The 19,634-nt window shown below is 40.5% G+C and overlaps 1 protein-coding gene across 1 annotated transcript in view; it reads left to right on the top strand.

Annotated features, from left to right (window-relative positions):
* ERICH6 (glutamate rich 6) overlaps positions 1–18,513 on the top strand; it is a 46,678-nt gene extending 28,165 nt beyond the window's left edge. Inside the window, exons 11-14 of the mRNA XM_005657090.3 lie at positions 7,996–8,081; positions 10,875–11,030; positions 12,038–12,266; positions 16,086–18,513. Of these exons, the coding sequence (XP_005657147.2) occupies positions 7,996–8,081; positions 10,875–11,030; positions 12,038–12,266; positions 16,086–16,349 (735 nt within the window). The 3' untranslated portion in view covers positions 16,350–18,513. The remainder of the gene's footprint in view (positions 1–7,995; positions 8,082–10,874; positions 11,031–12,037; positions 12,267–16,085) is intronic.

Raw genomic sequence — 19,634 nt, 5'->3', positions numbered from 1 at the left:
TCCCAAATTGATCTATAGACCCAATGAAGTTGCAAACTCAAATTGTAAATCATAAAGATTAGATATTGGTGTGTGTTGGGGGAAGGGAGGTCTTGACAAGTTGATGCTAAGATTTACATGGAAATATAAAGAACCTAGATGAGCCAAGACTTCCTTGAAGAAGAAGCCTGGAAGGGAGGAGAACATGCTCTATCAGATAATAAGATCTATTACAAAATATGGTAATAAAGACAGAGTGGTGTCAGGGAAGGAGAAACAAAGAAATCCTTGATATAGAATACTTCATAATCAGACTTACGCAAACATAGATACCTGATTTAACAAAGAAATCCTTGATACAGAATACTTCGTAATCAGACTTATGCAAACATAGACACCTGATTTATGACAGCATTGGCACTGCACGGTAATGGAGGAAGGAAAATCTTTTCAATACATAGTGCTGGGACGATTGGATATCCATATAATTTTTTTGGCTGAGCCCACAGCATATGAAAGTTCCCAGGCCAGGGAGCAAACCCATACCATAGCAGCGACCAAAACCACTGCAGTGACAACGCCAGGTCCTTAATCCATTGAGCCACAAAGGAACTCCCTGGATTTCCATATTTTTTAATGAAATTGGAACCATACCTCACATCATATAAAAATCATTTCCAGGAGTTCCTGTCATGGCCCAGCAGAAATGAATCCGACCAGGAACCATGAGGGTGAGGGTTTGATCCCTGGCCTCACTCAGTGGGTTAAGGATCTGGCGTTGCCGTGAGCTGTGGTGTAGGTCACAGACCCAGCTCAGATCTGGCATTTCTGTGCCTGTGGTGTAAGCTGGCAACAACAGCTCCAATTAGACCCCTAGCCTGGGAACTTCCATATGCCATGGGTGTGGCCCTAAAAAGGACAAAAGACAAAAATAAATAAATAAATAAATACAAATAAATAAATAAAAATCATTCTCAATAGATCAAAGACCTAAATGTGAAATGCAAATGACAAGCTTTTTTTAAACAGAATAATTTTATTACTTCAGGCTAGAGAAAGATTTACTAACCGATTTTAAAAAGCAGTATCCATAAAGGATTTGAAAAATTAAAATTAAAATTTGAAAGACAAGCCAAGAAGGAAGACATTCTGCAGCATATATAACATACAGTGGGCTTTTATCTTAAATGCATTAATAATTTGATAAATCAGAGTTTCCAGTGCGGCACAGCGGAAACGAATCTGACTAGGAACCATGAGGTTGCAGGTTCGATCCCTGGCCTCACTCAGTGGGTTAAGGATCCGGCATTGCCGTGAGCTGTGGTGTAGGTCAAAGACATGGCTCAGATCCTTTGTTGCTTTGGCTGTGGCATAGGCTGGCGACTACAGCTCCAATTCGACCCCTAGCCTGGGAACCTCCATATGCTGTGGGTGTGGCCCTAAAAAGACCAAAAAAAAAAAAAAAAGAATTTTGATAAATCGACATGAAAAAAACAATCTAATAGGGAAAAAAAAAATGGACCAAAAGAAAAAAAACTTGGCCACTTCTCAAAGGAGAAAATTCAAATCATCAATAAACATATGAAAAGGCACTCAATCTCATTAATAACCTAGGAGAAGAAAATTGAAACCACAATTAGAGATCAGTGCATACCTATCATATCGGCAAAAAAAAAAAAAAAAACTGTAACATTTGTTAATATTTAAGTGTTGGAAAGGATACAGAAAAAGTCACTATTATTTGCCTCTAGTGGGAATACATATTGGTATAACAACTTGAAAACAGTTTTAGCAGTATCTCATAAAGTGAAAGACAGGCATATATTGGGATTCAGCAATCTACCTCTGGGTATAAGGTCTGACAGGAACTGGGTATCAGCATACATGCATAAGACTGTTCAGAGTATCACTGTTACATAAGCCAACCCAATATCCATTGGAACAACCAATATCCATTGGAACAACACAATATCCATTAAGAGTAGAATGGATGAAGGAGTTCCCGTCGTAGCGCAGCAGAAATGAATCCGACTAGGAACCATGAGGTTTCAGGTTCATTCCCTGGCCTCATTCAGTGGGTTAAGGATCTGTCATTGCCATGAGCTGTGGTGTAGGTCACAGATGCAGCTCAGATCTGCCACTGCTGTGGCTCTAGCATAAGCCGGCAGCTGTAGCTCCGATTAGACCCCTGGCCTGGGAACCTCCATATGCCTTGGGTATGGCCCTAAAAAACAAAAGACAAAAAAAAATTTTTAATTAAAAAAAAAAAGAGTAGAGTAGATGAAAAAATAATGATGAAGTCATACAAATAGACTACTATACACAAATGGAAGTTACTGGACTACAGATACACACTGGGAAATGTATGAATCTTAAAACATAATGTTGACAAAAGAAACTAAATATTAGGAGTTCCCATTGTGGCTCAGCAGTAACGAATCCAACTAGCATCCATGAGGTTGCAGGTTCAATCTTTAGCCCCACTCAGTGGGTTAAGGATCCAATCTGGCATTGCCGTGGGCTGTGGTATAGGTCACAGACATGGCTTGGATCTGGCATTGCTGTGGTTATGACATACAGCAGCTGCACCTCCAACTTGATCCCTAGCCTGGGAATTTCCATATGCCACAGGTACGGCCCTAAAAAGTAAAAAAAAAAAAAAAAAACACTAAATATTCAAAGTTCACAATGGATGATGCCATTTACGTAAAATACAAAATGGGAAAAATTAAACTATACTGTTTAGAGATTATAAAAGTGAAAACAATTACTATGAAATCAGACTAGTGGTTATTATGTCTAGGACAGCAGAACATTGACTTTGGGATAGACACACAGGAGACTTCTAGAGTATCAGCACTGTTCTGTTTCTTGACCCAGATGGTGATAATATGGCTGTTCACTTCATAATTACTCATTAACAAAACAGCATATTTTAGCACTTATCTGAATGTATTTCATAAGAGTGAAAATAATGTATTATCTTTCCAAATAAATGGCAACATTTACATGAAAATTTAGATTGTTTCATTGTTTAGCCCAAGGATTTCTTTTATCTATTTTATTACAATTCAAGATTAGGAAGAAATAGAACTAAACTGAATCTTCAGTTTATTTTTGGGTACAAATAATACATTTCCCTATTGAGTATTACATAGAAAATCAAATAGCTAAGCTAAGACATATAATAAGAAATATCTCTGTTTTTCTTTCTTCATCTTCCTGTACTCCACTAGTGTTTTGCTCAAATAAAATTTAAGAGCAACCTTGAAAAGACACCAGATGCTGCAACTTATACTGGTGTAAAGGCAATTTATAATTTATAGCAAAACTAATCTTTTTAATTTTTTTTAAGGCTGCACCATAGAAAGCTCCTGGGCCAGAAATTCAATCCAAGCCATGGCTGCAACCTGAGCCACTGCAGTTGGATTCTTTTTTTTTTTTTGTCTTTTCTCTTTTTGTTGTTGTTGTTGTTGTTGCTATTTCTTGGGCCGCTCCCGCGGCATATGGAGGTTCCCAGGCTAGGGGTTGAATCGGAGCTGTAGCCACCAGCCTACGCCAGAGCCACAGCAACGTGGGATCCGAGCCGCGTCTACGACCTACACCACAGCTCACGGCAACGCCAGATCGTTAACCCACTGAGCAAGGGCTGGGACCGAACCCGCAACCTCATGGTTCCTAGTCGGATTCGTTAACCACTGCGCCACGACGGGAACTCCTGCAGTTGGATTCTTAACCTACTGCACCCCACGGGGAACTCCAAAACTCACCTTTTTCAGATATACATCTCTATAATTTTGACTTTTAGTAATCACCACTACAATCAGGATATAGATTATCCCCATTGTGTTAGGGCTTGTTTTTTTTTTAATCTTCTTTTGTTTGTGTAGTAATATGTATATAAAGTAGAAGTAAATTAAAAAAAAAAAACCTGATTGAAAAATGAACAGAAGACCTGAATAGATATTTTTTCAAAGAAGACATACAGATGGCCAAAAGGCATATGAAAGTTATCATTACTAATTATTACCAAAATGTAAATCAAAATTACAATGAAGTACCACTTCATATTGGTCAGAACGGCCATTACTGAAAAGTGTACAAATAATAAATGCTGAGAGTTCCCGTCGTGGCTCAGTGGTTAATGAATCTGACTAGGAACCATGAGGTTGAGGGTTCGATCCCTGACCTTGCTCAGTGGGTTAAGGATCCAGCCTTGCCGTGAGCTGTGGTGTAGGTCGCAGACTCGGCTCGGATCCCTTATTGCTGTGGCTGTGGCGTAGGCCAGTGGCTACAGCTCCGATTTGACCCCCAGACTGGGAACCTCCATATGCCACGGAAGTGGCCCTAGAAAAGGCAAAAAGACAAAACAAAAACAAAAACAAAAAAAAATCTGGAGAAGGTGTGGAGAAAAAGGAAACCTGCCTACACTGTTGGTGGGAAAGTAAATTGGTGCGGCCAGTATGGAAAACAATATGGAGGGCCTGTGGCTATGCAAGCGAGGCAGAGATGCTGGGGGTCCAGGCTGGCTGGAGCCTAGCGTGTAGCTCTGTGGGGAGCTGGGCACAATGCTCTTAACCATTTGTCCCCAGGAACACTTTACATGCTCTCACAACTAAACCCACCCCATCCCCTTTTAATAAGTGTGCCCTCTCTCCCCTGAGGGCGAACAGGTCTGGAAGGCACTGGGCTGGATCGGGAATGTGGTTGACCTGCCAAAGGGAGGTCAACCTGAGCTGACCCTTGGCGCAGGTTCTATTTGCAGTCTGCAGGCCGTGGGACTGAAAACTAACTGAAATCTAGCATTTTTCATTACGAATTTTAATGCATGAATACAGATCCCAAGAATCTTAGCAGTACCTGTGACTTTCTCAGCAACAGTCATCAGAGATGTTTTCATATCACTTTATAATTGTTGGAGAGCACTCAGCATTAAGCTCATCACCACTTAAGTTGCCACAGTTAAGAGACCTGTCTGTTAAGGAGTTTCTGGAGATGGGATTAAGATGGCAGAATAAAAGGACTGGAGCTCAACTTCTCTCCTAAAAACAACAAAATTTACAACTAAATGGTGAGCAATCTTCAACCAAATGGACTGGAAACCTTCAAAAAAATATCCTACTCCAGAAGACAAAGAGGAGGCCACATCAAGAGGTAGGAGGGGTGATTACGTGATATAAGCAACCCCATACCTCCTGGGTGGGAAGCCCCACAGACTGGAAAGTAACTGGTTTACAGAGACTCACCTACAGGAGGGAGAGTTCTGAGCCCCACATCAAACTCCCATGTGTGGGGATCTGGCACTGGGAGAAAGAGCCCCAGAGCATCTGGCATTGAAGGCCAGTGGGGCTTGTGAGCAGGAGCTCCATGGGACTGGGGGAAATGGAGACCCCATTCTTAAAAGGCGCACACAGACTTTCATGTGCACTGGGTCCCAGGGCAAAGCAAAGTCTGTATAGGAATCTGGGTCAAACCTGACTGCAGTTCTCGGAAGATCTCCTGGGAAAACAGGGGTGAATGTGGCTTGTTGTGGGGGAACGACACTGGAAGCAAGGCTCTTGGGAATATTCATCAGTGGGTGCCTATCTCTGGAGGTGGCATTTTGGGAAAATCTGGCCCCACCCATCAGTGTTGAGAAGCCCCAGGGCAAACAGCAATCCAGGTGGCTTTACAGCCCCGTCCATCAGTAAAGAGGCTGCCTAAAGACCCCCCAAGCACACAGCCACCTCTAATCCCACCCAGAGACAAAGCCCCACCCACCAGAGGGATAGGAATCAGCTCCACCTACCAGTGGGCAGGCATCAGCCCCTCCCATCAGGAAGTCTCCAGCAAGCCCCCATACTGACTTCAGTCACAAGGGGGAAGACACCAGAAGTTAGAGAGGCTACAACTCTATTATCTGTAAAAAGGTCACCATGCCAAAAACCTATAAAAATGCAAAGACAAAGAACTATAACTCAGATGAGGTAGAAAGAAAAAACCCAAAAAATCAGCTAAGTGATCAGGAGAGTCTCAGCCTGCAGGAAAAAGACTTTAGATGGTTGATACTGAAGATGATGCAAGACATCAAAAATAAACTGGAGGCAAAGATTGATAACTTACAGGAAACGCTGAGCAAAGAGATACAAGATATAAAAAACAAGAAGAGATGCACTGAAATAAAAAATTCACTATAAGCAGCAAACAGCAGAATACAGGAGGCAGAAGAATGAATAAGCAAGATGGAAGACAGATTAGTAGAAATTACAGATGTGGAACAGAAAAGAGAAAAAAGACTGAAAACAAATGAAGAGCGTCTCAGAGAACTCTGGGACAACATTAAAGGCATCAACATCCGTATTATAAGGGTGCCAGAAGGAGAAGAGAGAGAGAAGGGGACAGAAAAAATATTCCAAGAGATAATAGCCGAAAACTTCCCTAACATAGGAAAGGAACCACTCACTCAAATCCAGGAAGCACAACGAGTACCATATAAAATAAACCCAAGGAGGAACACCCCGAGACATATTAATCAAACTGACCAAAATTAAAGACAAAGAGAAAATCTTGAAAGCAGCTAGGGAAAAGAAACAAATAACGTACAAGGAAACCCGACAAGGTTATCGGCAGATTTTTCAGCAGAAACTCTGCAGGCCAGAAGGGAGTGGCATGATATACTTAATATGATGAAAGGAAAAAACCTCCAACCAAGATTACTTTACCCAGCAAGGCTCTCATTCAGATTTGAAGGAAAACAGTGTGGAGGTTCCTCAAAAAACTAAAAATAGAACTATCATGTGACTCAGCAAATCCACTCCTGGGAATATATCTGAAAAAAAATGAAAACACTTATTCAGAAAGATACATGCGCCCCCATATTCATAGCAACATCATTTAAAATAGCTGAGAAATGGAAGCAACCTAAGTATCCATTAACAGATAAAAGAATGGATAAAGAAGATGTGGTACAGATGTATGATGAAATAATACTCAGCCATAAAAAAGAATGAAATTTTCCCATTTGTAACAACATGGATGGGAGGGTATTTTGCTAAGTGAAACAAGCCAAACTAAGAAAGGCAAATACTGTATTATAGCACTTTATATGTGGAATATAAAAGATAAAAAAAACCAGTAAATAAAACAAAAAAGAAAACAGACATAGAGAACAAACTAGTAGTTTCTAGTGGAGAAAGGGAAGCAGGGAGGAGCACAGTAAAGGTAGAGGATTAAGAGATTCAAAGTACTATGTATAAAATAAATAAGATACAACGATATGTTGTTCAGCAAAGGGAATATAGCTGATACTTTATAGTAACTATAAATGAAGTATAACTTTTAAAAATTGCAAATCACTGTTACTTGCCTGAAACATATAATATTGTATATTGACTAACTTCAATTTTTAAAAATACCTACCATATGATAAGTTCTTTTTAAGTATTTGATATGGTGATGATGATGAGTTAAAATATAATCCTGGGGAGTTCCTGTCATGGCGCAGTGGAAGCGAATCCAACTAGGAACCATGAGGCTGCAGGTTTGATCCTTGGCTTCACTCAGTGGGTTAAGGATCTGGTGTTGCCGTGAGCTGTGGTGTAGGCTGCAAACACAGCTTGGATCCCTCTTTGCTGTGCCTGTGCTGTAGGCCAGCAGCTGTAGCTCCGATTCTTCCCCTAGACTGGGAACCTCCATATGCCACAGATGTGGCTCTAAAAATAAAAATAAAATAAAATCCTGACTGAAGCCTGCACACTCTCTTCCAACTTGTCCTATTAAAAATAAATTTTAAAATGAATAAACAAAAACAAAAAAACACCCTTCAAACAGATATGTAATGTTAGATTCCTGCTAGAAAGGTTTCATCAAGTTATCTGCAGGAGTTAGAAAAAATCTATAATGACTCCTAAGGATTGTTCCCTGTTATTGATGCAGGACCAAACACTTATATGAAGAAATGGTTCATATCACTGTCTAGCAAGCAAAGGAAGTCTGTGGTCATCATAAAACTGTCCTTTTGTTTTCTATGGTGTATAGATCATGACGAATGAGCTCTTTGAAAAGCACTACAAACATGGGAGCAAGTTTCTGACTTCATTTCCAGATGGGACAACGCAAATATTGTATCCTTTCTTTCAACAACTTATTATCGTTAGCTTTATTTCTTCACAGAAAGAAGAATAAAGAAAAAATAGATAGGCGTTCCCATAGTGGTTCAGTAGAAACGAATCCGACTGGCATCCATAAGGACACAGGTTTGATCCCTGGCCTCACTCAGTGGGTTAAGGATCTGGCATTGCCCTGAGCTGTGGTGTAGGTCACAGACGTGGCTCAGATCTGGCATTGCTATGGTCAGCAGCTACAGCTCCAATTCGACCCCTAGCCTGGGAACCTCCATATGCTGCCAGTGTGGCCCTAAAAAGACAAAAAAAAAAAAAAAAAAAAAAGACAGAAATATATGAAGGAAAAAAAATAGATACTACCTAATCTTACCACCCAGAGAAAAACTATTAACATCATTGTACATGTCTTTCCATACTTTTTTCTATGAGAGAATATATAATTATTTAAAAGTTAATTCTCTTCAACTAGTTATTCAATGTTTTGTGACCTGCCTCCTTTACATAATATCATACAATAAATACTCGTGAGTATATAATATGTAATAAATACAGAGATAGGATGCCATTTTTATAACCACAGGCTATTCCATCATAGGGAAGAGCTATAATTCATTTAGCATATCCCCTAATACTGATCAAAGGTGGTTTCGCAATTTTCGGCTGTTATATACAACAGCTAAACAGTTTTCTGCATACTTTGCTGCATACTTATCACTTATTTCCTTGAAATAAATACCAAGGAAGAGAAATTCTGGGTAAGAAATTATGGACTTTTTAAAGCTTTAATAGATTTTGCCCCCCCAGAAACTGTGTGCCAGTTTACACATCCCTGAGCAGCATGTTTTTTTTAATACAAAAGTTCAATATCCATTTTATGGAACACTAAATTATTGATCACTTGAACTTCTGCCTGATGGCCAGGCATTTGCTATCTCGACATAAAGGCCACTTACTATCTCCAGGAAAGTAAAACAAAACAAAACAATGAAATGAGGACAACTTCTGGTGAACCAAGGGCCTGACTTTGTAAGAGAAAATCATTTTTAGTCATAGTTGCCTAAACATTTAGTCAAATCCCAGTAATAAACCAGAAAAATGACTCTAGTGGCATGGGTAGTGTAATGAAGTTTTAATTCCCCAGGCCCTAGAAGGAGTGTATATTTTTGTTTTAATTATATTAATAATTTTTTTTTTTTTTTTTTTTTTTTTTGTCTTTTTGCTATTTCTTTGGGCTGCTCCCGCGGCATATGGAGGTTCCCAGGCTAGGGGTCGAATCGGAGCTGTAGCTGCTGGCCTACACCAGAGCCACAGCAACGCAGGATCCGAGCCGCGTCTGCAACCTACACCACAGCTCACGGCAACGCCGGATCGTTAACCCACTGAGCAAGGGCAGGGATCGAACCCGCAACCTCATGGTTCCTAGTCGGATTCGTTAACCACTGCGCTACGACGGGAACTCCCTATATTAATAAATTTTAAATAACTTCCCCAACTTGTACTATTAGCTATCATTTCCTGTCTTGGCTTTAATCCCTTTTCACTCCCTTGAAGGCTACACCTGATTTTCAAAATGATTTCAGAATCAATTTTGTATTTACCTCTGGACTTTAGATAGATAGGACTGAATATTAATAGTGAATATATCCTCAATATATTTTATTCTTTTTGATGCTGTTATAGTGGAATTATTTTCTTAATTTCATTTTCAAAATGTTCACTGCTAGTGTATAGAAATACAATTTACTTTTATATATTGATCTTTTAGCCTTCAATCCTACTGAACTCTTTTGTTGTTTCTAATACATGTTTTGTGAATTCCTTAGGATTTTCTATATACAAGAGTGTGTCATCTGCAAATAGAGATAGTTTACATCTTCCATTTCCAACCAGGATGTCTTCCTTTCTTTTTCTTTCATAAAATTTTCCTGGCCGGAACCTCTAGCATGATGTTGAATGGAAGTGGAAAGAATGGACATTTTGTTTAGTTCCTAATCTTAGGGAAAACATCTAGTCTTTCATCATCAATTATGATGTTAGCTGCTGTGGGACTCTCTTAGACACACTTTTTTGTTTTGTTTTTTTGTTTTGTTTTGTTTTTTTAGGGCCACACCCACAGCACATGGAGGTTCCCAGGCTAGGGGTCAAATCAGAGCTGTAGCTTCTGGCCTATGCCACAGCCACAGCAACACAGGATCTGAGCCACATCGGTGACCTACACCACAGCTCACAGCAATGCTGAATACTTAATCCACTGATCAAGGCCAGGAATCTAACCTGCATCCTCATGGATACTAGTCAGATTCATTAACCACTAAGCCATGACGGGAACTCCTCTGTTAGAAATTCTTTATCAGGTTGAGAAACTTCCCTTTTATTCCTAGTTCACTGAGTCATTTATCATGAAAAGGTATTGGATTTCATCAGATGCCTTTTCTGTGTCTATTGAGATGATTATTTATTTTTTTGCTCTTTATTCTATCAATATAGTATGTTTAATTAATTTATTTTTAGATGGTAAACCAACCTTGCATTCCTGGGATAAACCCAACTTTGTCATGGTACATAATCTTTTCTGTGTGTTGCTAGATTCCATTTGCTAGTATTTTGTTGAGGATTTTTGTGTCTTATAGATATATTTTGATCACCATAAAAAGCATAAAATTATTTTGTAATAACAATACCTCCCACTTTCAGAATGCTTTATAGTTTCAAAGATCTCTACCATAAATTGAATTTATTCCTAGAATAGTTTAAAAAAATTAGAACAACTCAAATGACCTTATCTGATCTCAGCTATCCATCTGGAAACCTAGCCATCATCCGAGTGCCCAACAAGATAAATGGTTTCACGTGTATAGTCCAAGAAGATGTGCCCACTAACCCCGCAATCCTGGCAGTGCTAGATTCTTCTGGAAGAAGTTCCTGCTATCACCCCAATGGAAATGTCTGGTAGGCTTTCTGCTTCCATTTAGTTTTTTGGGTTTTGTAGAATTCAACTTTTCCTTTTATTTTTTAACTTTATTGAGATATAATTGACATTTACTGTGTCGGTTAAAAGTGTACAAAGTGTTGACTTGATACAATTATATGGTGCAAAATGATTCTCACCATAGCATTAGCTAACACTTGCATCATGTCACATCATTGCCGTTTCTTTTTTGTGTTGAAAACATTTAAGATATACTCTCTTAGCAACTCGTAAGTATATAATAAAGTATTAACTATAGTCACTGTTACACATTAGATCTCCAGAACTTATTAATCTTATAACCAAAAGTTTTATTAAGTTTTATTTGCTTTTTTTTTTTTTTTTTCTTTTTAGGGCTATACCCACCACATATGGAAGTTCCCAGGCTAGGGGTCCATTCAGAGCTACCGTTGAGGGCCTACACTACAGCCACAGCAACATGGGATCTAAGCTGCACCTGCAACCTACACCACAGCTCACAGACCCACTGAGCAAGGCCAGGGATCAAACCCACATCCTCGCGGATACTAGTCAGATTCGTTTTCACCACACTACAACAGAACTCCCTGTTCTTTGCTTTTAAATGACAAAAATGGATTTAAGATGATGTATTTAAATTAGTGGTCTTTAGATAATAATGTTCCGGGCAGAGACTGCTCACCTGTATTTCTTCTCGTCCAGAGAAAACCTTCCCTGCCCCCTCTTCAGCCTCCCCAGCACCTAACTTCCAGATCCCTTTACCATCCTGGTTTCACTCTTTGGACCCATTTTGGTTTATCAGTAAGTCTTAAATTATACCCAGTACATCAAATTAGTATAGAATTCAGTCACAGTATAACCACTCCTAAGATTACCTGAGGTTTTCCACCATTCATATGCTATTGGCCAGTATAAACTGCTACTCCCCATGGTTAGCAAGTGGCAGGGCTACTTTCAAGGTTGAATTATAATGTTACTGTTTATGATTTTTACTTTCCCTTCTGCCCAGGGTATACATCAATATCTTGGGTGGTCAATATTCAGATCAAGCTGGCAACAGAATAAGGGCTTGGAATTGGTCAAGTTCCATCACTTCCTCACCCTTTGTTTCATTTAAACCTGTCTTTCTGGCTTTGAACCATCATGTTGGAATCCGCATCTTAGAACAAGACAAGATTTCAATCACTTTTCTAGCAATGGGCCAACAGGCAAGAATCAGTGTTGGAACCAAAGTGAAGGTAGGTACATTTTTAGAAGCAGTTTAAAGCATTTGGAATAATAAGAGTAAAATAATGCTTGTTAGTGTTGTTACTGATAGATCATACTTGCATGTAATCCGTGTACTCCTGTGAATTTTGGAATTCAATGAAAAAACAAATAGTGAAAATTTCAAATGGAACTGAGGCAGCCCTTATTGTCTGTTCTTCCTGCAACCTACACCACGGCTCACAGCAACGCCAGATCCTTAACCCACTGAGCGGGCCAGGGATCGAACTGCATTCTAATGGATGTCAGTCAGATTCATTTCCACTGAACCATTATGGGAACACCAAGACATAGTTTCAAACCTCAGCTCTGCTACCTGGCTAAGTGGGTAAACTTGAACTTCGATTCCTCATCTGCAAAATGGGGATGATGAATCCCATTTTGGTGGCTTCTCTCATAGGTGGCTCTGAAGATGTAATGAAAATGCAAAGTACTTAGCTTGGTGCTTGGGACTGACTAAGAACTAGGTAAATGATAGATCAATAGAGATGTAGAATTTGTCAATTATGCCTCAGTAAAGCTGAAATATATGTGCACATGTAGACAGACAGAGATCTATGTATACATATTGAGCATATACAGCATGTGACTTTGAGTAAGCTCCCTAAACTCTGAGGACCTTGTTTCATCAATTATTAAAGGAAGAAAGTGCTCCAAACTTTAAAGATGTCTTCAGCCTCTAAAGTCTAATGGTTTAAGTAAGTGGCCATATGACCTCAGGGATCTGCACAAACAGGAATATCTCATAAACACCAAACCAAACTGAGACTTCAGCCAACACAGAGTGAGGGTCTACAACATGCTCAGCTCTCTTTGAGCTTCTTCCAGTCAGTCTAGCTACTGCAATCAGCTGTAAGGCTCCAAACAAGCTTCTTTCTTGGTTATAAATTTACAGCATAGCCTCTTTTTGTTATATTACACTTAATGATAAATGCATTCTTAACAGAAATATTAAAAAAAAATGCTCTCCCTTTTTCTCCTCACTATCCTCTTTTGCAATAATCAGAAAAAGTCATTTTGACACAAAAGGAAGAATTTGATGTCAAAAAATATTTGCTTTTCTCATTCTCATCATCGCCCTTTCTTTCAGTTTTTAATATTACAAAAGCGACATATGAATACCTTCTCTTATTTTGAAGATTCAAATGAAACAGAAATACAGAGAGTCAAAAATGAGCTTCCCCCTTCAATCCTTTCTTCTTTTCTAATTCTCTTCCCAAAGGTAATCACCACTGAAAATTTGGTGTGTGTTTCTCTTCTTTTCACATACATCTTTTTTACATAAAAATGGGATCAGACTATACTGAATATATTGTTAGGCTTGTTCTGTTTTTGTTTTCCACTTAACTTACAAGTATTAAAGGTTTCTCCATGTCTACATTTCCAAGCATATTTGTCTACTCTATTTTAATTGTCACATAACATTTCATATCTATTGTAGTTTATTTATGCTGAATCTACTGCCCTTTCAGTGGCAGTAGACACAGTTACTTAATTCCTTCTCCTGGAGGAATTTCCTCCCCAACTTCCAAGACCTGCTCTCCCTTGCTTTTACTTCCACCTCAGGGGTTACTCTTCACTTTTCTTTGCTAATTTTCTTCACCTCCCCCTTTTCTAAATACTGAGGGGCTCTGGGGCTTGTCTTGGGCACATCTTTTCTCTATCTACACTCCCTCCCTAGGTGATTTCATTAGTCTCCGGTCCTGGTATACCATCTGCTTGCTAATAATCCTTCCATTTATCCCACTCCCTTATTTGCCCTTCAGCTGTGCCCATCACGTGAGTCAGTGTTATCAGTGAGGGTTTTGTTTTTATTCTGAAAAATTTTTTAAATCATCAATATGTATTATTTTCAGTTTTCCTCCTAGTGGTCTTTGCCTTAAATCTATATGATATTTAATTGCTACATCTGCTTTCTTTTAGTTAGCATTGGCTTCATTTTTTTTTTCATCCTTAATTTTCAACCGTTTTCCGTAGTTTTGAGTTAGCTGTGTCTCTGGCAAACAGAATAAAGTGGGTTTTGTTTTTCCTCAACCTAAAAGACTCGATCTTTTAATACGTTATATTTTACTGGTTATTCTAAAATTGTTACAATGTCTTTTCCGTATGCATAGAACTAAGTTCCAAGTCCTCTAGTTAATTATTTTCCTTGACAAAAATAATTTTCTCAAGTCTATATATAGACTATATACATTCTAAGGTCCTTTTCTGGCTACTAATTCTGTTTCCTTTGAGTATTAGCATCTCTGATTGGTGAACTGGTGCCTGTCTTTGAGAATCCCTGTTTTCCTGCATGTTCTGCTTACTGAAGTGTGCTTCTGCTAACTGTGGAGGAGAGAGGCATGTGCCATTGAGGGGTGGAAGGAGAGCCCCAGCACCAGGCTTCCAGTCTCAGCCTGTGGGCACCAGCCTGAACACGGAGGGGAGGGGAGGGGCCGCCTCCCAACTTCTTCCATTGCTATGGACTTTGAGCTCAGAATATGCATGTTTTAGATTAGTGGTTCCATTTGGTTATTTATCTCTCTATGGATGCAGTCCCAGGTGCTTCTTGGTTTTTAGGAATTCCTTGGGATTATTCCTGCTGATAAAAATCTTTCCTATTTCCTAGAACCATTATTGATTTACTCTCTGAAAACGTTTTCTGCCGTTTTATGGGATTTGGGATTGAAGGAACACTAAAAACGGCAATCCATTCTTCATTTCCCAGCCATCTCATCCTCCTTCCCCCTTCCCTCCTTCCTTCCTTCCTTCCCACGCAGGGAGGGATGAAAATGCAGAAAGATACTGGAAGTTTTCAGGTCTTTGGCAGGTAAGTGGTCACTCTGCGGCCATAAGGTAGCAGTCGGGCTTGCATTTAGCTCGCCCCTCTGAGGCCACGCCCCCTCCTGGGCTGGTCTTGAAGCCGCAGCCTGGAAACACCTTAGGAAAGGCTGGCCTAACAGACCTTTCACCCTCCTGAGGCTGCGAGGAGACCTCGGCCTACATCGCCAGAGGCTGTGAGGAAGCAGGTAGCGCAAAAGGCAAGGAAGGGTTATGGGGCGGTTAATTGGACCAGCATCCTGGAGGTAGTGGCACACTTTAGGAGAGGGAAAGGAGTTTTGTTTTTGTTGTTTTGTCTTTTTGCCTTTTCTAGGGCCGCTCCCGCGGCATATGGAGGTTCCCAGCCTAGGGGTCCAGTCGGAGCTGTAGCCTCCCGCCTACGCCAGAGCCACAGCAACGCGGGATCCGAGCCGCGTCTGCAACCTACACCACAGCTCAAGGCAACGCCGGATCCTTCACCCACTGAGGAAGGGCAGGGATCGAACGCGCAACCTCATGGTTCCTAGTCGGATTCGTTAACCACTGAGCCACGATGGGAACTCCGGAAAGGAGTTTTAATCAAATGTTTTAGACATTTCCTTCTGGAAAGTCCAGCTCAGGTGCTGGCTTCTCTGAGGAAGGCTGCCCCTAGGGACCTTACTAGCATCTGGGCCACGCTCCCAGGAAGGGGGAGCCTGCAGCATCTCATTTCATGCTGGTAAGTGACTTGAATAAATTGTAAGTATTTGAAAGAAATAATCCAAATTCTGTTTGGTCTGTCTGGCCTGCCCTAGTCTCTCAAATCTCCACAGCATCTCAGCTCCTTTCTGTTCAGATTAGGATTAACACGACTGTTTATAGGTAATTAGACTCAAAAGAGAATCCAACCTCAAATTAGTGCCACCTCTCACCCCCTCCCACCTCCTGGTTCCACGGTCACCACTTCCACCACTAGACCCTGAGCTTCCCTTCTCTTTCTCTTTGCTGAAAAGCTGCTGAACCCTAAGGAGATTCCAGCACTCCGATACCTGAATGGAGATGACCTTCTTCTGTTGGCCAGCTTAATAAAGATCCGACGCCTGTTTAACAAACTGGAAGGATGTGTGAATTTCCCCTCCAGCCACGTTTGGGAAAAATTAAAGCAACCTTCCTACCTTTCTTCACTTTCTCTAAAACTAATTGCCCTTTGTCATAATTCTGGTATAAAGCAAGATACGATGACAAGAATAGCAGCTATGATAAAAGAAAACATTTAAAGAATAATGATGGTGCTTTTGTTTGTTTTGTTGAGTTTTTCTGGGAGAGAGATGGGAGAGTTCCCAAAAAAGTGTATAAAGTGACTAGGAAATACCAAGAAGTGTTCTTTATTACAAATTTGAAGCATGTCCTGAGTCATCACTGCATGGCATTCTTGGTTAGAAAACTAAACAACTGACAGCAGAGAATGAGCATGTCAGCAAAAGGGTCTCTAACGGGCAGAGTTCCATCAGGGAAACAGAAAGCAGGGAGGGAGCATGTGCTTCCACCATCATTTGAAAGGCTGGGGAGGTGAAGGTCAAGGAACACCCCTGCTGGCTTTGGAGAAATCTGGAAGTGAGAGAATCTCAGGAAGCCACGAAGTCAATGGCACCAAGTAAGAGAGTGGCAGGGGCTCCCTGAAACTCACATTCCAGTGCAGGAATAACAAGCAACCGCCACCCCCGGAATGCCCACCCTTCTGTCCAGAGGTGAATGATGGCTGCTGATTCTCTCCTGCCTCCGAAACTCAGGCAGGTGCCACTCACTGGGGACTCATAATCAGATCCCACTGGCCGTGGATTATAGGACAGTGTGTATTTCCCCTTCTGGGAGAGGAGGAGGGATGATGCTGAATCTGCAGTGACAGCCCAGCACAGCATCCTCTGCTCAATGATAAAAGTGCTTTAGAGAAGAAAGCAGTTGGGAGTCAGATGTGGAGAATCCAAAAGACATCCCTGGAACCCTGCTTCCTCCTGAATGTCCCAGACGTCTCAGTTTCCTGTTCTTTGAGAGAGAGAGGAATGTAGATGGAGGAAGCCATTCCTTATAGTGAATAACCTATCTGGCGCTAATGTGTAGCAAGAGGGATTAAGCCTATCCACCAGTGTTTCACCAGTTAGGGTGAGATATTTAATCATACTGTTTCCCTGCTGAGGAAGCCTGAGGAGGGGATGGAAGAGGCAGGAGGAGTGGAAGCATGGGATGTCCTGGGGAGAGCTGAGTGCTGGACAGTAGGAAGTAGCTCAGCTATGGGTGGCCAGTGTGGGGAAGGGGTTGGGCTGGTTCTTGGTATTAATCCATTCACCACCTTTTTTTGGCTGTGCCTGTGGCATGTGGAAGTTTGAAGGCTAGGGATTAAACTTGTGCCACAGCAGTGACAACACTGGACCCTTAACTGATAGGTCACCAAAGAACTCCACCACTTTTTAAAGCTGGCTTCAACAAATTTATGGTTATCCAAGGAGAAGAGGGGTAGGAGAGAGATAAATTAGGAGTTTGGGATTAATGTATATACTATACATTACTATATAGAGAATAGATAATCAACAAGGACCTACTATAGCACAGGGACCTGCTATACCACAGGGAACTCAACTCAATATTCTATAATAACCTATATGAGAAAAGAATCTGAAAAAAATGGATATATGTCAATATATAACTGAATCACTTTGCTGTATACCTAAAACTAACACAACATTGTAAATCAACTATACCCCCCCGAAAACAAACACCTTTTAAAGCTGCCTTTGATTAACTTACTTTTTAGGAATTGTTTTAATATCAATTTTCTTATCCTTTCATTTCCATTCTTGCTAATTTCCACTGCTATTTTTCTGAAAAAGAGGTTCTGAGATTCATGTCTATTTTTTTGGCCATGCCCACCCCATGTGAAAGTTCCTGGGCCAGGGATGAATCTGTGCTGTAGCAGTGACCCAATCCAACACAGTGACAATGCTGAGCCTTAACCTGCTGAGCCATACAGGTCAACTCCTTGAGACTCATGTCTTGATCAGTGCTAAATGTCTCTTTTTTAATTTTTGTCTTTTGCCTCTTCCTTTTCATAGATGAGTGAACTTTTATTTTCCATCAAGTGAGACAGAAATATTGAGCTAATATGCATCCATATAGCTCTGAAAAAATAACATAACAGTATAGCAGTATAACATGTAACAATCAAAACAAAGCCTTAACTGAATCTGGTTTTGTATATCATTAAAAACTATTTTGGGGGTGCTGAGTCCATACTGGATACTGAATAAGGCCTTGATTAACTAGAGATTAGCAGGATAATGAGACATGTCTTTTACAAGTGTTGCTTCATGTTTAATAATAGAATTATTTTAAATTATGTTTGGGGAGTTCCCATCGTGGCTCAGTGGTTAACAAATCCGACTAGGAACCATGAGGTTGCGGGTTTGATCCCTGGCCTTGCTCAGTGGGTGGCTGTGAGCTGTGGTGTAGGTCGCAGATGTGGCTCGGATCCTGCATTGCTGTGGCTGTGGTGTAGGCCAGAGGCTACAGCTCTGATTAGACCCCTAGCCTGGGAACCTTCATGTGCCATGGGTGCAGCCCTGAAAAAGACAAAAGAAAAAATAAATAAATAAAATACAATTATGTTTCGGAGTTCCCATTGTGGCTCAGTGGTTTACACACCCCACTAGTATCCATGAGGATGCGAGGTTTTTCTTTTTCCATTTTTCATAATAAAAACCTCTTCAAAAAAATTAAAGTTGTTAGATAGTAATATTGCATAGATTGAAGGAGAAGAAAACACTAAATCCACAGGCTTTTCCAGGTGTAAATTTCAAAGAAATTACTGATGTACTTAAAGCTTAAAGTAGTACTAGAAATCCTTGTCTTCTTTCCTCCTGATTTCAGGATTATCACTTCTATTTTATTTTGTATATGGATACTTTACATTATATATATACACTTTTGGGCTGATAAAACAATTATCCTTGGAAAGATAAATACTTACGTGCACTTCAATGTAACTGAGTTACACTGAACAAAGAAACTAAAACTTTTTGCTCCAGGTACAGCTGGCAGCAAAGTGTGTCTGTAAACCCCTAGAGGATTGAGAGGTAAGAGACACCTCCAGGTATGGGTCTCCGTGGAGCTCTAATGGTGCATGAGCAACATATTCCAAAGTGCCTTTGTTAGCAGCTTCTGCCAACAAGTCATACCAACTCGTTGTAGAAATGTTAGGAGATTACAGAAAAGTATAGTTGACCCTTGAACAACACCTGGGTCAGGAGCACCGACCTTCCGCACGATGAAATAAAACAGAACAACAACAACAACAAAACTCAATATTACTTACAGCCATCCCCTTGTACCTGCAGTTCCTCGGTATTCGTGGTTTCCCTGCACTCGCGGTTCCTTGGCATCCATGATTACTCCTCCGCATGAGCAGGTCCTCTATACCCGCTATTCCGCATCCGCAGATTCAACACACTGGGGATCATGAAGTATGTAATACTTGCTATTGAAAAAAAAAACACGCATACAAGTGGACA

This window comes from Sus scrofa, chromosome 13 (genome assembly GCF_000003025.6).
Source record: "Sus scrofa isolate TJ Tabasco breed Duroc chromosome 13, Sscrofa11.1, whole genome shotgun sequence".
NCBI classification, from domain to species: domain Eukaryota; kingdom Metazoa; phylum Chordata; class Mammalia; order Artiodactyla; family Suidae; genus Sus; species Sus scrofa.
The sequence above is the reverse complement of the archived record's forward strand: the minus strand, read 5'-3'. Positions and strand labels throughout refer to the sequence as shown.